The following is a 17268-nucleotide window of genomic DNA, read 5'->3' as shown; positions in this document are numbered from 1 at the left end:
GGCAGAGAGGTTGGCCTGAGCGATAGCTTGCTCTAGCCTGCTACTCTACACTGGGGTAAGGGAAAGGTGAAAAGAAAGATTAATGGATGACGATGGTGAGATAGAGAGGTGAGTATGTAGTGTTCTTTCTAGCTGAGACATTTTATAGCCGCGCATATAGTCCGGTTGTTTCCAAAAAGGTTATAACTGCTCTTGTGACCGCAGTTGCACTGTTGATGTCTGGCCAAGGGCTCAACGCGGTCTCATCAGTTTGTCAGCCGTGTGCTTAGCACCAATGCGCTCTTTTTCTTAATAGCTAACCGACATCTCCGATTGGATCGGTGCTCCGTAACGTTTTATTCTATTAGGGTGGTGTCTGTTCCCTTCTTTAGCTTCCGTCTAGCATTGCCACTATGGATGCATACACGCGGGCGTTAGTTGGAAGGACTGCAGGGGCACTGTCTCCGTTCAGCTGGCGGTCCTTCTCGTTTCGAATTCATTCCGTCAGCGCTGAAACCGTCAGGCCAGTAGCCGCGAGTATAGAGCGTGATGCCACTTAGCCGTGTCGCCCGCGGCGTCGGGTACTTGTGCACGACCGAACAAAACAGAAAGCTTGCTAGCCTGTCGCTTGCACGCGAGGCTGGCAACTTCGGGACGCCCTCGGGGGTCAGCTCTTGACGCACTTCGTGGCCGACACCGAAGTCGCACACACAGTGCACGTCTTTCTTTCGGGCCGCCGTTGGTTAAACTCAATGAGTGGAGACGTCGTCGGCTGCCGAGTCGTCGTGCTGTGTTGCCTTCTACGCGGATGGGGCTCGTGCTGTCGCGTCTGGTTGCCCCCGAGGCGCAGCTCGACCGCATTGGGCATGCACGCTGCGGCTAGATTCGCTTAGGCTCGCCGCTCTTTAGCGGCGCCGGCGGCGAAGATCCGGGATAAGCTGTACACTCTGTCTTCGTCACACGACCGCGCAACGTTGTGCAAGCTATCGCGCTTTCGTATGGGCCAATCAGGCATTGAGTTTCCATGAAGCCGTTTTTATCTGTTTATCAATATACGCTCAGGAGAGGGTGTTACAGAAGGGGTTTGTACAATGCGAGCAAAAAAAATAACAATAACAACATTGAAGCGAATAAACTAGGTAGCAATGGCTAGAAAAAAACGAGTAGTAAAGCAACAGTTTGAAATTGCACTATAAAAATTTTCGAAACTGCAAAATTCAACATCAATTGGTACTTCGTAGCAATAACAGAGCGGGAAAAGCGATTAGTGTCTGCTTGTCTTCAGAAGTAATAAATGCAAGAAAAAGCTAGTGCAGCAGAAAGGAATGGCTACTTTATTCGGGTGGTCAACTTGTGATGAATAAATAATGAGGTTCTGAGATTCTCTCGATCAAAATTGTTCTTTGAGTTACCGTGTCTGAGCGTTTTCTATAGTGAACGATGACATACACTTAACCACATAACTCCATCGGGACAGTCCACTTTTGCCTACTGATTATTCACGAAAAGCTTTTAGCACTACGCAGAGCTTCAGAAGCTTTCCCACCGATCGGCCGACGCCCGCAACGGCTTGCACGTCACCGCAAATTTCTGGCGAAACGCACCTTCATACTTTCACAAGAATAGTCCGTCTCCACTGCACTGAGGCCGTTCGTGATGAAAGTAGGCCGGTTAACCGTGCTAGCGAGTTCACACGATCTCTTTCTCGCTCCCTACGTTTTCTGCATCTCTAAGGCGACCGATGTATGCGCGCAACTAAATGTAAGTCTCAGCTGAAAGCACGGCCTCGCAGCGTTTGAGTTTAAAACATTGTATTGGAGCGGAGCCGCATGCCAGGCGTCGTTACTTTATTTTTCTGCTTCCGCGAATTTCTCGAGGGCTGTCTGCCGCGCAAACGAGGCTTTCGAGCAACGTCGTATCAGATGCTCACTCGATCTCGTTACCACGAATTAAAGAGACAAAAAACAAAATGCGCGCATCTACGCCATAATCGGCGCCAAGGCCGACAGCGCACGTTCCGCTTCACATAGCGCTGCACAAATTTAACGATACATCACCGCCGGTCTCGTGCTGGTTTCTGTCTAGCCGCGAGCCCGAGGCGAGCGTATACATCGCAACATCCCTTACATACTACTATCCAACCTCCATCGCAACCCACACGCGCGGACTGAGGCAGGTAAGCGCATTTTATGGCCGGACGTCACTCGGCGCCCCCTTCCGTTCTGGCCGCGCAGACGGTGTGCAGAATACACAAGTGCCTGCCCCAATCACGTGACTGACCACTAGACGGAACCCCTCGCTGCGCAATTTATTCTTTTTCTCTCTCTCTCTCTCGCGCTAGTTGAAGAAGAAAGGACGGGAGCGTATTACGCGAGGGTTGGCAGCGCGAGGCTCGGTCGGTTGCGTCCCTAGCCGTAATCTGCCAGCACGCGGGGCGTGGAAGTGCTCGTTCATGCGGCTAAGTGGCGAGCGCGCTTTTTAGGCGAGAAAAAGAGGGTGCGAAAAAAAAGAGTAATCGGGAAGAGGCTGCGAGCGTTGTTGCTTCGCTGTCCCTATATTTCCGATGGAAGCGAAGCGTTAATGCGCCTGTTTCTTTTGCGGCTTTGTACCACGCGGATTATGTCCATCGTAGGAGAGGCCGCTGGGCACTCGAGGGCGGGGGGAAGAGGATGTTCTCCCGTGGTTTTCGATTTCTGTCTTGCGAGCCGCGCCGTCGGTTTACTTCGTCCATGGGAACGTAATGCTGCTATAAGAAAGAAAATGATTCACTGTCTATACTATAGTAGGAACACTTGTACTGTGCATGGACGTCGTGTGTGTCGTCAGTTTGGAATAGCTCAGAAACTTGAAACCCTCACATTTCGTGGGGGTTTGAACTTTCGAGCAATGAGAGGCATAGCTTGCTAGTTATGATCCGGAGGTGCAGCTCGCGCTTCTTAGTTATGTCATGCAGGTGTCAGTAGCCAGTGGAGCCCTGGACTTTGGGACCCACCCATTGAACTCACGATCCCTTACCCGAGACCCTCATGAATAAAGCTCTTTTTTTTTTGTGGTGTATACTTTTCTTAAATGTCCAGAACTTCACCGCTTCAGGCATTCGTCAAGCAGTCATCAGCAGCATGAGAAGTAAAAACTAGGCTGAAATTTATTTATCATTTATTTATGAGAACGGCATGATGTGAACACTTTCTGTCATGACGTCACAAGGCTGTAATGCCCACATCAGGTGAACATGCTCAGAGACTGTGTTTATTTAGATGATAAAAGAATGAAAGGTGAGCTGACACACGACTGACCCATTTCATCACCTATAAAAGAAGGTTTCTGAGAATGACCGAGTGATTTCGGCATTACAGTCTTATGACATCATGACAGAAACAACACGAAAGAATGAACACTTTGGCTAGAAATATGATCACGATTGCTTAGAGTTTTACCTGACCGCTCTTTGAGATCCTGAGCATGTTTGGGATTAAAGAATGTGGGCTTGTGCTCCCGAGAATAAAGAAATAGGATTTTCTAACCATTCTTGACTCTTTTACCAACTTGCGGTATTCTGCACAACTGACTCGCAATTCACAAGAATCACTTGCACTACATGCAAAAATCAATGCCAGGTGGTCGTCGTGACTGATGTGTTGTCAATGGCACTTTTGTGAATTATGGGGTAGCAGGGGTTACAGGTGTAGCAGGGTTTACAGCGTTAGGTTGCTAACCCGAAATTCACCGGTCAGATCCTGGCTGTGGTTGTTGCATTCTGATGAAGGCGAAATGCCGTGTATTGGGCGATGCCATCGAACGTCAAAGAATACATGATGGTCCAACTTTCCAGAAGCTCTCACCACAGCGTGCCTAATAATGATCTCGTAGTTTTGTCATGTACGCCCCCAGATACTACTCTATTACTGTGTGAATTTTGTTGCTGAGATTTCTGACAGAACCACCACCTCACCGCGCAGTATGTTGTTCATTAGACTATATCGTTCACGGGTATCGGGAAGTCGTGAGGTCGCCATCTTCTACGCCACTGCCTATCATATCAGACGCAATGACGTAATATGGAAGCCAAGCTTCATCTCCTAGATTCAAGAGCGATTGCAGAAAAGAAAATCCCGGAACCTTGGCCGACGGTCTCGTATGCAATCAAAGTCACGAAAGCTCTCTTGTGCTTTTTAAAGACCACCGGACTTCACGAGCGCTTTTGAAGGAACAGCGCGAAATGGTGCTGTGTAGTCTCAAGCTGACGAATCATCTACCTCTTTCTTACTCCTCTTCTTTTTTTCTCTCTATCTCATTACTTTCTATTATTACCCCATTCCCCCATCCCATGTGTAGGGTAGCCAACAGAGCTAAAGCTTGGTTTACCTCCCTGCTTTTGCTCTCTATTTCCCTCTCTCAGTATCTTGCTGAGCCAACTTGGCAACATTTTTAGTGGATCAATAACTCTCCTACGAAGACCGACAAATAGCTTTTCACTGATTATGCGGTGATATTTGATGTATTGCTTGTATGATACCTTGCTGTCGCAGATTTGATCGTGGCGGCGGCGGTTGCAATTCGATGGAGGTCAGATGCTAGACGCCCGTGTACTGTGTCATGATGCCTGTGCATGTTAAACACTAGCATGCCTTATATTGTAGTTATGGCATGTGAAACCCCAGAAGAGTTGCATGTCACCTTGCGGAAGCCTGGTTGAAGCTCGGCTGTGGCTCGCTTCCTGTAAATATTCTGTGTTTTTTTAACGGATGAATGTATGCGGAGGGGCTTCCTACTGTTTGCAGCTTTGTACCTTTCAGTGCTTTTTATATGGAACATAGCTCTTAGAAGACAAAAATGAGGAAAGGTAAGACATCGTTAAATTAATAATTGGTTAGTTAGGATTGACCCACGGCCCAACATCAGTACACGCAAAGGCTAATTAAAGGAGGCGGGTAAGGAGACACATGCATTACACTGTTACTGAACGTTGGGTTGAGGGAGCAGACGATTGCCGACTCCTAACAGACAAGCTAAACGGGTTCTGTTTAACAAGCTAAGTGGGTTTTTTATTTACTTGGCTTTTATGCATGCGCTCCTAATCTCAATCATTGTGGTATAGTTTGAACACGACACAAATAATAATAATAGAAGTAGGGTGTGTGGGCACGTGTGGGCACGTGTGTGTGTGTGTGTGTGTGTGTGTGTGTGTGTGTGTGTGTGTGTGTGTGTGTGTGTGTGCATTACGGAAGCCGAGGCAGACGGAGACGAGGAAATAAGCGCGCGTATACCGTGACGAGGAAAGTGATTACTTCAAAGGTTAAGGGGGCGCGCCACGCTCAGACCGTCAGGATTCAGTGCATAAACATTACGGCGCTCCATTACCGTTGGTCTCGCCACAACACCGCAGCTTTAGACGCAACAGAGACAGCAAGCCGTACACGTAACGCCATGCATCGTGACTCGAGGAGGCCTTGGTGACTTGTACGGCAAGAGGAGGACGTGCGAGAACGAATATAAAGAAACGCGAGGGCGTTACGTCGGAGTACCGGAGAGGGAGAGGGAGGTGAAAGATGGAGGGCACGTAGAGAACGAGAGTATCGCGCGATTCAGCCGCTCTTTCGCGGGAAGATGCACGACGTTGAAATCAGCGTCAGCAGTCGACGGCGGCTGACGCCGGCGAGCTGGATGCCGGCACGGAGCCGAGCTTGTTCGGGGCAGCGAGTGGGTTTCCTCAGCGTCGCCTTTCCCTGACCCATTGTGTGGAGCGTCGTGCCATGCGGAAGAAAAACGACGTAGTCGGAGTCGGAAGCGGACGTGGCGCCACGGGTCGACCGGAAGCGCTCGTGGTCAGCGCTGCAGCTCGTCCAGTGACCCGAGCACGTGCTGCGTCCGGCTCTGGTCCGCACGGGAGACTGGACGGTATTGTTGTTCTACTCCTCCGGGGCTGCTGTCGGGATGCCTCGCGCGCGGCGCCGGCGCCACAACTCTAAAAGTGCGGCCAGCGTTGAAGGTGGCGAAGAAGGCGTCGACGTATTGCTGAGAACGCAGTAAGAAAGTGGTTCCCCTGTTTGTATCTTTGGTGACTAGGTTTGCGACACGGTTCCATCTCACGCTTCATATTTCTTTTACTGTCTCAACCACTTGACGAATATTAATCGCCATTTCGACGCTGTCCAAGTAACTGAGTGCCGCCGAGGCCGCCGATTCATCAGTTACGCGACGTAAGAAAAAAAAAAAAAGAGAGAGAGAGAGAGAGAAAAAGATAAAGCGAGAATTGTACTCTTGAGGCTCAACCGAAAAAGAAAATTTGGGTTTCACGCGCCTAAACCACGACATGATTAGGGTATTACGACATCTGGAGAACTACGGATTGATTGTGATAATCTGGGGTTATTTCAAGTGCACTTAGGTTTAATCACACGGGTGTTCTTGCGTTTCGCCTCCGCCTAAACACGTTCTCGAATTTCGGCAGCATTCACACTCACGACGGCCGCCAAGCTTACACGACGGGTACGAGTTTACAAAATCTGCGTGGTCCCGAAAGTCAGAAGTCAAGAATCTGTCACATTCTGTGAGTTTTTTTTTGGTTTATAATACGCACGTCACAATTTCAATGCATTTTTTCTCCACCCTCGCGTTTCTTGTTTTGGGTAGCATTTGTTTCTCTCAAGAAAATCACCAGGTATATATAGCGGGTGGAGACAATAAAATTGTCCGTCAAGCTTTTCTGTACCATTGTGCAATGAGGATTCCTGCGTTGCTTGCGTTAAACTCGCCCTATGCTTTTCAGCCAAGGTACTGCTTTTGTTCTAGAATAAGAGAAAATAGGAAAAAAATAATATGTGCCGGAAGCTTCTAACCATTCATAAATGTGTGTCGCCACAAAGTGGAAGCGCTGGTGAGTAAACCATTCATAGGCGGATGGAGTTAAGACAGACAGACAGACAGATAGATAGATAGATAGATAGATAGATAGATAGATAGATAGATAGATAGATAGATAGATAGATAGATAGATAGATAGATAGATAGATAGATAGATAGTAACGTTTGTTTGGGTCCACAAGAACTTCACTCAGTTTTATTGGGGCGCGCCTGCGGGCCGTTCCCACGTTGGGACACGAAGGCCAAACCTCACTGCCGCATCGTGGGCTTTCTGGACAACCAGTTGTGACTATTGAGAAAGGGACGAAATTATTCCGCCGTCATTCGGTAGCCCGTATGGTGCTGCAAAGAGGGGCACTCCTATTGCCAACTGCCCAGCAGTCAGGACACAGAGGGGAGACATCCGTGTAGCTGCTGAAGACGGAGAATGTGGATTATGACTGCAGGAGCCTAAGAGCCACGGCCTGGGGCTTTGCGAGATTTCGATGTGGCAAGGGGAAAGCCATGCGACTCATCTGGCTGTGGGTAGTGATCTTGTTGAAGGTATACAGAGAATGTCCCCGTAGAGGGTTCGCAGACCGATGATAAAGGAAAGAAAGAAAGAAAGAAAGACAACAAGGGTCCTTTATGAATTAGCCTAACACAACTGGAAGGCGATCGCAGCACTTTTTCTTCTCAGTCGATGTATTGATTCTCCCCCGCCCTCCTGCGAAAGCTTTCGGGACCTAACGTCGTTTTGCAAGACTTCCATGATCGGCCCGCCCTATAGACAAATCGACGATCTTAAATTGTAGCATTTGGTGAGACATTTCAAGCTTGAGCCCTTAATAGTGAGCTTCAAAATAGCGTGCGCAAAGATAGCGGCCGTTGCGGCCGTCCACTATTTCCGTCACTTAACGGGGGCCCACATGAGAATATCGTACGACGCATGCGCACAGGTGACGAGAAACGCTAACGCGAAGTTTGGAGCTATTCTAAAGGTACCTGATAACTCCGTCGCAGGTCTATGAGCTTTAAGAGGCAGCAAAAATACCGTGAAAGAAGTGGCCGCATTTACACAAAACGTTTGTATAGCGTTGAATCGACCTGTTCGGTCGAAGCTTGACCGAACGAACGAGTCTGTCTGTAACGGACAATGTTTTTCTGGCGGAAACTTGAGTCATAATTTGTTTTTCTTTGTTATCGTCCTATATATAAAGAGAGCAATAGGAAATACAGGGAGATTGACCAGGCGCGAGTTTCCGGTTTGCTACCCAGCACATTGGTAAAGTAAGGGTGTATTGAAAGAGATGAGAAGGTTAAAAGCTTAGATGAAAGTGTATGTTGCCAGTTTGCGCATTATGAACAGGCTTATCAATTCATGTTTTAATCTGCATACGGTTCCCAGAATGATCTTTTCATCACCTCCTAGAAAGTTCTTGAAAGTTAGGAAATCAAAAGGTGAACGTAGCTGGGGCACAGTTCGCTTACCTTATCTTTCGTAAGTGACTTTTGGTTTGACCAGCCGGCTGTTTTAAACGCATGTCCAGCGTCGGAATATGCTAAAAGAGTTTTCCCAACGTTTTTAGTGTCAGATGGTTACGCGAAAACGGACCCGGAACTGTAAGATAAAACGAGTTCCGAAAAAAAGAAAAAACATAGACGTGACTTCCTCGCTTTGCAAGGTCATATGCCAGGCAAATGCGCTACAGAATGAGGAAGTGCTTTACGGCAAAGTAAGAAGCAGGCATGGATTTCCCTTTGTGCGGTAAGGGCCCGGGCCCATAAAACACAGTGACGTGGCGGTTCCTTTTGAAGGTGGTGGAGAGCGTCTGTGGTTGTCGCTTCTGTTGCTGCTGCTTCTTCTTTTTTTTTACCTTGTTATTTATGTTCTTTTAATGATGGTGTTTGCTGCTGGCGCGATTTGTCTGGCTTGGACGTGCCTCTGACGCTAGGATGTGGCTGTCTGTGAAGCGCTACGCAAAGTCTGCAGCGATGGTTGAGCAGAGAGCCTCGTTTGCTTAGCAAACCGCACCTGGCCTGCAAACTTGACTTTTTTGCGCATAAAACGATGCACCTTCAAAAATTGTGGCACAAAAGTGGAGAAGACTTATGCACAGAAAACGACAGCCGTTTCCTCGGCCAAAATTCAAGAAAGCAAAAAAAAAAAATGGTTTCAAGAAACCAAATAGTATTGGAAAAAGAAACCAAAACAAAATCACTATCCAAGCACTAAGTATAGATGATGAAGCTGAGACGTGCGACCCTGGTGTTAATCGCTTAGTTAATTCTGATGATTCGTTAAAGTGTTTCCCAACTATTATTTACATTAGTCAAGACATCCTAATTGGTGTTTGCCGTCTGTGTGTTCCCTTCTTCATATTCAGTGGACCAGTAGAGCTTAGTTAGATTAGCCCAATTAGTATGGCACATACGGGCTTGGGGTATTCAGCCTGCATGCATAGCACCGGCGAATTTAGGTTTCGCCTAGCGTTACATGTTGAATCAAAACGGCAAACTGAGCAATCTGGTTGCTTGTGTGTGTTCATTTCATTCATTTTTCAACCAAGAATAATCGTTGTACTTTTTTTTAAAATGCGAATCATTCCTTAGCGAACTTCGGCGACCTTGAGCATATCTATCTATCTATCTATCTATCTATCTATCTATCTATCTATCTATCTATCTATCTATCTATCTATCTATCTATCTATCTATCTATCTATCTATCTATCTATCTATCTATCTATCTATCTATCTATCTATCTATCTATCTATCTATCTATCTATCTATCTATCTATCTATCTATCTATCTATCTATCTATCTAGCCGCTTACGTTTGGGTGCTCTCGTGGTCACCCCCTTAACTTGGTGTGAACCAAAATTAGCATAGGAGGTAAGATGGTTTGACGAATAAGACGCGCTGCTCAAGACCTCAATAATGTCACAATCCTGTCACGTACGTCTTCAAACACGTCCCGCCAGACAGTGGCACATACGCACGGGCGGGTATGTGCCGCTGGTATGGGGGTATGTGCCACAGGTGATTGACCCTTAGTATCTATCCAGGCACGGCGAGAACACAAATGGGCAATTTTAACGTGCGAGCGTTAAGAAATATCCAAAATATCCGTCGACCCACGAAATGCAAAGAGCAAATGTCAAAGTCCCAGCTGGAATCGAACCCAAGCATTGTGTGTGGCAATGAAGCATTTTATCACAGAGCTACGCCAGTTCTCGGAACTACTTTTCAAATAGACGTTAATCTTTGTGAAACGTTAATAGTGGTTGCAATGCTGCCTACCCAATTTTATAAACATTACAAATGTGATCCTTTCATACATCCGTCACGTTGGGTTAATGTCAATTGTGGCTAGTTGCCATGCGCTGAGGTTGATTATGTGGCAGTGTTCAGGGCCAGCATCCTCGCGAGCATCAGCGCTTCATATCAGCTTCTGGTGTTGCTAATACGTATGTCCCAGTTGGCATCATTGCGCAAGTGCAAATAACTGGTTATGTTCACATCTGCAACTCTTCAACATATGTCTGTGCGTGCAATGTTTGCACATGTATTTACCGTCATTTCATGACGTGAAAGAAAAATAAAATTGCAACACAATAAAATTGCAACACAGTCACTTTGCCTCCACATATGCTTCGCATAACGCCGATTCCTAGGTGCGTGGGACCTGCCGAATTTTTAATTAAAAAAATTAATGTTGTACAGTTGCACTGTAGAAAAAGATTCAAATTTAAGGGGCGTATAGGAAAGGGCTGAACAAAAGTAGCTTTGACTGGGCCTGCATCCCTTACCGTGAGTAGGCATAGTAAAGCGAAGCGGGATACCTCACTGTATTAACAGCGATGCAGTAAATAGGCAACACTTTGGCAAGTGCTATCAGGAAATCAATCACGAAAGCTGTAGAGGTAAGTAATACAAAATTACGAATACAAAAATGGGAGAATGTCTACAGCTTAATGGTGCTTATCATATTGATAAGAGAAGTATGCTCTTTCGCTCTGCGTTATACTGGTTGTCCCACATAACTTGACCCAAGAATTTGTAAGTGAAAGACACTTAGGAGGCGAATCGAACCAAGCGAATACTACTCGCACTAGCCTGTAGGCACTCAGGCTAATTTTTATTTCTCCGCGTACTAATTAATTATTGATTCTTAATTATATATTTTTTATTTATGAGCTGGAGACCCAAAATATAAACACAGAGATGTAGAGCACTTTCAGAAACCACCTCCTGAATTGTTTCCTGTACGATACATCTAGCGCTGTTATTTTTTTCGTGTTGTCCAGAAAGCCTACAGCAGCACTATAATATATGGTACACTGTTTCCTTTACTGTAGACCACGTTCGCATTAGCGGAGCTTCCATGCGGCTGATATTTCAGCGCGCTGATGCACGAGAGATCGTGCATGCCTCGGAGGCGTTTGCACACTCTGATCGTTTCCTGTTACACGGGTAGCAAAGGTGCCTAACACGGTAATTACGCCGTTCGTGGTGGGTCATAATACTTTGCTTTTCGAACCACCCTCGGTGCACGTTCGTCTACACAGAAGCTGCAGGAAATGGATGAATGCATTTACTTGCAATAGGAAAGCGATAGGCAAGTGACGAAACCTTTTATTTATTTATTTATTTATTTATTTATTTTATTGGATGCTAAGTTGCCTAGATGACTGGGTATTTGTTTGGATACTAGCCCTTACGAAGACGTGGCTTTTAAGAATGACATACGAAACCTGAATGCTTCCGTGATAGAGACCAGTAAATGGTGGTTGAATGATTGTTGACGAGAATGACGAAAACAAAAGATCGCAGACAAAATAGCATGATAACCAAGGTGAATATATCGTAAAATCCGGAAAGTAAAGCTATTGATATATAGTTATTCTGTAGTCAAAAGACAAATGAAGTAGTCAAGACGTTATGCCAAATTAAATGTTAACCTAGCTCTCAGGGGTTGCAAATAGGATGCTCTACTATCCGCTCATTCATGCAAGGTCACGCAAAAAAGGCATTGATGTTTATGGTGATGTGAGCAATGCTTGAGTTAGTTACAGTATACTATAATCTTGGGACTAGATAAGGAAGTAATTGAACGAAAAGTGAAGCATCGCAAGCAGCTTACTGATAGCAATCCTCAGGATAGTATCTTGCCAACAGCATGAACGCGATATTGCTGAAGTTGCGCTGAAATCCTTTGCAATCTCACTGTTCTTGTATTTGAAGAAGGCAATACAATCGAACGATAATATTTGTCGGGTAGATAACAAGCATGCCGATCCGAACCCGGTGGGGATCCATGCATGAACGGAACTTGCACTTTTAGAACTGATTCATTCGTCTAGCTTAGCTTGAATCAAATACCTTTAGTGCTCTCTGCGATGGTGATTTAGGCATTGGTCTGTTTTGCCTATAAGAGTACTGTTTGCACAGTCGTTTCATGCATGCTAATATATATGGCATGTTTTTGTGTTTTTACTTCCTTTTTGAAATGTTCGACAGTTTTTTTCTTTTCTCTCCTATTTTTCTTTCCTCATTCTCTTCCTTCCTCCGTAAGGAGCAGGCAGTCGTTGTGCCACTCTATAGGTGGCAGTTCTAGGCGGGCTGTCTCCTTCTCGTGTATTTTTTTTGTATTTGTGAATAATAATAGTAATACCTACACGGTGTGAGCTGAGGGTGTCGAAGTCGTAGTTCGCGGAGTACGTAAGTGTGTAAATGTGGTATAACCTTGATGAACGCAGGGCCACGTGAGCAATAAATTCACAGTCTTGTGATTGATTATTCTTTTCTAGTAAAGAGAAGCTTTGTCGGCGAACTCACTCCAACTTTTCTGACCGTGGCTGCACTCTCGCAGAATAGGCATGTCACACGCGCTCCAAGCCATATTCCCGTCACGATGTGTGTTTAATAGCGTAAGCTTTCAGTTACGCCAAGGGGTCGTAAATAGTAAAGATAAGGTCGATCTTACCCCGGTTGTCCGAGTCGTACTTCCATCAGCATGCATCTTCTGTACAAACCATTCTTTCCTTCGGTAAACATCACCGCAGTCTTCATGACATGACTCATTCGCCGTTCCACACCGTGCATTTCTATGAACTGGTGTTTGCATCTCTGCTTCTAAACGTTAAAGCACGTAACACTGCATCCCATCAATATTGTGACTTGTGAGGTACGTAAACATGAAATATTGTATAGGATTACACGTTGCAAGCACAGTTGTCAATGTGCGCATATAGCATTTTGTTTTACAGCATTTAAGTTAGCGCTTAACGAAACTTCGCCTCACAGAGATTCCAACATGCGTGTTGTATCAAATCGTTTCCGTTTATTTCACTGTGAAATGAATAACTGGACTGTGCCCGCTATAGGGACCACAACGTTCCTAATGTAGGCAATAGAACGCGTTCTAGATAAAAACAAGGTATGCGTTTACATGACATAAAATAACTAGTGGTTTTAGGCCCATCTGCTTCCCGCATAACCACCAACAGATTCGCGAACGTCAGCATTACAATATGTAGGCTCCACCGACCGAGTGAAGGTACAGAAAAAGTTACGTGGGTACATGTTTGCAGTCTGCAAAGTTTAGTCTTTCCACTTCTCTTCTATCTAAGACAGTTGAAAAAAGCGCAAGACTAAACACGTGAACCTGCTTTACAATTTGGAGATATATTGGGTGCCTTTTTATACGCTTTAGCGATAAAACCAAACATAGGGCAGCATTTTTGGCCAATGAGTTTAGCATTTTTATTCCTTCTGCAGAACACTGTAGCTTCATGTAGTTCGGGATCTTCTAAGTGAAGTTCGGGCCGCCGCTGTCAAAGTGTATCGTATATTATACCTGCGGCTAACATATTGGTGAGTTCGTGATCTGCGAAGTATCGGATTGTGGAATATACATAACTTCAAACACTCTCAGGGAAGGAAAAAGAACGAAGCATTGTGCTTCTTCCCTAGGGTGAAGTTAATTTTCGTAAAGCAGGTACATGCCCCGTGTAAGAGAAGCACACGGCGGCTTATTTCTCAAAAAGCAGAGGCCCTTTTTGTCCTTTCTTTTCATCCGCGTGGCTTACAGATACAAAGCGCGCGTGCATAACTTATGGCTCGCAACTTGGCGGAAGTTTTGGCTCCTGGGTGCTGAGCTATTTACTACGGCCTGCGGAGCTCTGCTGGCCTGAGAAAGTCGGTGTGGTGTTGATAGCGACTGCGCAGGAATCCAGCGTGCTCGCTCTTCCAAGACGAAATCCAGTCGCCGATAAGCCTAGCGTGGGAAGCGAACCGTTTCGATATACGCTTGCCCACTACGTGTTCCCCTTTTTTTCCCTTCCTCTGCCGTGTTTCTTTTTTACGGACATGTGCAAAAGTGCAACGCTCCCAGCGATAGAGCTTGAACTGTTGGAAGAAATGATGTTGCTGCTACAGGGTCAGAGGAGATAAGGAAACCAGAGAACAGAGTTTGTTCTTTGGCTGAACTGATTTTGGAGATTTGTTTAGCTTTTTGTAGTTATATCGTAACTGCACTGATGCTACCCTGGTATGAGAAATTACCTGAAGAAACAAAACAAATACATGTAGCTTTAAGCGTTTGATATAAAATGTACAAAACTCATGTCCCCATGGCAATGTGTATTTAAAAGTTGGACGCCCTAAACACTACTCTCTCGCTTACCAGCTCTTTCAGACATCTTTAGTGCAGTGGCCTCCTCGCATGTTTTACTTTTGGCTACTTTATTAAACTTGTACTTGTGAGTGCAGTGATTCAGTTCATGAACCGCTGTTGGTGTTCTTTTGCGAATTCCGTAGCGTTCTTCGCAAGAGGAAGTTTCCATTGATCCAGATGCTGGTCGTAATGGTAATTCCGGCTAACCAACAATTTACAAATGAAAGCCTCTGCGAATCTGGCCCAGCCCGTTCAGTTTATTATATTTAGTTTAGCCAGGAGTGGAAACAACATCGAATGTCAACACTGTGAGTTCCTTTTCTCTATGTTTGGAATAAATGTTAGGCTATAACGTTAATTTTTTATAGCTCATACAAAAAAGTGACGTGACCTTCACATGAATAAGTTTTGGGCTGATTGATTTTGTTGCCTGCTTGTAGATAACTGTGGGGTCACATAGTAATGCGAGGTTTCCACAACACACATGAAGATCATTTCGTCTTCTGTTAAGGCTATACTGATTTCAGTGCACATGCGTGAAAGTCTACTCGATATATACAGTTTTGTGTGGTGGTCATTTCTCGTTGTATGGTGCTTATGATGAAGGCTGCTATCAGGGTCGTCGGTAGAGATTTCATATGTTCAAAATGTAGAGCTGTAGCTGTCCTGATGCCTCGCTAACTTTTATTGCTCTCACTCTATTTTCGCAGGACTATGTCGCCGCTACGGCTACCGCGATGGCTCGGCAAGCTGCACACTTACGCAATCCTCGCCGGCTGCCTAGCACTTTTCATCCTGTTCAGGTCATTTCATACAGAAGTCCAGGAAGATGACAAAGACATTTTTGACGATGATCTGTTCATCGCGCCTCAGCAGTTTGACAACCACCTCCAGAATGAGGTACTCTCACGCGACGACCTCGACGAGCTCCCCGAGGAAAGTGTGGGCAACGACAATCCCTACGTTCATCCGTACGTCATCGACGCCTCGCACGTTTGTCGGGGCTTCGAAGCCGCGCCGAGGCGCCTGATATTCGTGGCGAGCGCTCCTAGCCACCGAGAGGCGAGGAATGCCATACGCGACACCTGGGGACTCCCCTCGTACGTGGCACATCGTAATAGCAAGGTAATGTTCCTGCTGGGACGCTCCGCGCACGACATGGAGGTCAAGGCTGAGTCTCAGGTCAATGGGGACATCGTGCAAGGCAGTTTTACGGACAGCTACGACAACTTGACGCTCAAGAGCGTCATGATGCTCCACTGGACTCGCTCCTTTTGCCCCAATGTGGAGCACGTGATGAAGACCGATGATGACGTGTACGTGAACCTCGACAACTTGGTTCACCACCTGGAGCACGAGATGGCCAACCAAAGACGCTGGATTCAAGGGTGCATCAAGAGGCACGCTGGCGCACCGCTCCGCTCTGCTGGTGCCGGTCAGCCCGTGAGCCCGGTGGACGTGCGGACATTGCCCAAGGCGCACCCGGACTTTGTGGCGGGAGCTGGGTACGTCATATCCGGGGACCTTGTGGAGGACTTGTTGGTGGTCTCGGCGAGAGTTAAGTGGGTGCCCTTAGAGGACGTGTTTGTGACGGGGCGGTGCGCTGCCGCGGCGGGCGTCAAGCCCGAGACCGACGACAGGTTCAGCTGCGGCCAGCACGTGAAGGATCCGTGCAAAATGGCCTACGCGTTCACGGGCCACGGAATGACGTCAGATCTGATGAGACGGACGTGGGACGCGATGCTCAGTGGCTGCTCGTGAAACTAATGCGTGTTGCGAAGCTTCTCGTTGAATGGTTCCTTTTTTCCACAGTGTGGAACAGTGTGGTATTTAAAAGCAGTGACATGTCACGGGACTGAAATACTTAACACCTGAAGCGCTTTTGCAAAGCGCGGGACGTTCATCGGGCGACGTATAAAATACAAACGATGCCCCGGAATTTCAATGTTGGACAAGGACGGTGTGTGAGTGCTTGTTTGAAGTGTGACGTAGGTTCCGATGACGAGTACAGTCAATGCCGTTCTCGTCATCGTTCGATGATTTTGTTTTTGTGTTCTACACTGCCACAAAAAAAAAAATAGAACGCTATGTGATCACTTCACTTTCGGCACGGGAAAACTTCGCGAAACAGCCTTGTGAACACGAGTGAGTCATGTGTGGTGAATAAATCATTAGTGTATTGTTGGTAGGCGTCGATAGTCAGTCATTGAATTGACGACCTGATCCAGTATAGAATCGAGGACCAGTATAAAGGGTAATCATGTCGTCTTCGTGTTGTGCTCACTGAATACTGGAGTGAGTACGTAAGGGCTAATCGGTATAAGAATCTTCCTATCAACCTACCTATCTGCCCCTCTTTTTAAAATGTGAAGTAGCTAGAGGCCGCTGCTTTGTCCATTCCTGCCATGGCGTCCTCACCCACACTGCGCATGCACATCCCCTTCCCCCCTCTCTCCTCTATGAATACTCTATGAAGCGACGCGTACGATAGGGAGTCCGTCAGCTGCTGGATGGATGGATGGATGGATATGGCTGTACCCTTTAGATAGGGCGGTGGTTAGCGCCACCAAGCCGAAATACTTAATTAACCAAAAACTAGATTTCTTTTTTTCCCTTAAATAGTGAGGTTGAGGATTCGTACTTTGCAGTGAAGGGTTTAATTTTCACTCATGCCTTGACTTTAGCCACCAATCAGATAACCTCCTCCTAGTTAATTCTACCCGCTTAAAGTCTATTTTGCCCTAACTGTCCCTAAACCCCAGT

The 17268-nt window shown here is 46.3% G+C and overlaps 1 protein-coding gene across 3 annotated transcripts in view; it reads left to right on the top strand.

Annotated features, from left to right (window-relative positions):
• LOC119171950 (beta-1,3-galactosyltransferase 1) overlaps nucleotides 1–16689 on the top strand; it is a 47464-nt gene extending 30775 nt beyond the window's left edge. For 2 of the 3 annotated variants that reach the window (XM_075892709.1, XM_037422862.2), the window contains exon 2: nucleotides 15216–16689. In XM_075892709.1, coding sequence (XP_075748824.1) covers nucleotides 15220–16266 — 1047 coding nt within the window. In that variant the 5' untranslated portion in view covers nucleotides 15216–15219 and the 3' untranslated portion in view covers nucleotides 16267–16689. Of the gene's footprint in view, nucleotides 1–5584; nucleotides 6006–15215 lie in introns of those variants that run through there. The other variant, XM_075892708.1, reaches the window with a different exon arrangement.
• Nucleotides 16690–17268: the final 579 nt, after the last annotated feature.

This window comes from Rhipicephalus microplus, chromosome 4 (genome assembly GCF_043290135.1).
Source record: "Rhipicephalus microplus isolate Deutch F79 chromosome 4, USDA_Rmic, whole genome shotgun sequence".
Taxonomy (NCBI): Eukaryota; Metazoa; Arthropoda; class Arachnida; order Ixodida; family Ixodidae; genus Rhipicephalus; species Rhipicephalus microplus.
The sequence above is the reverse complement of the archived record's forward strand: the minus strand, read 5'-3'. Positions and strand labels throughout refer to the sequence as shown.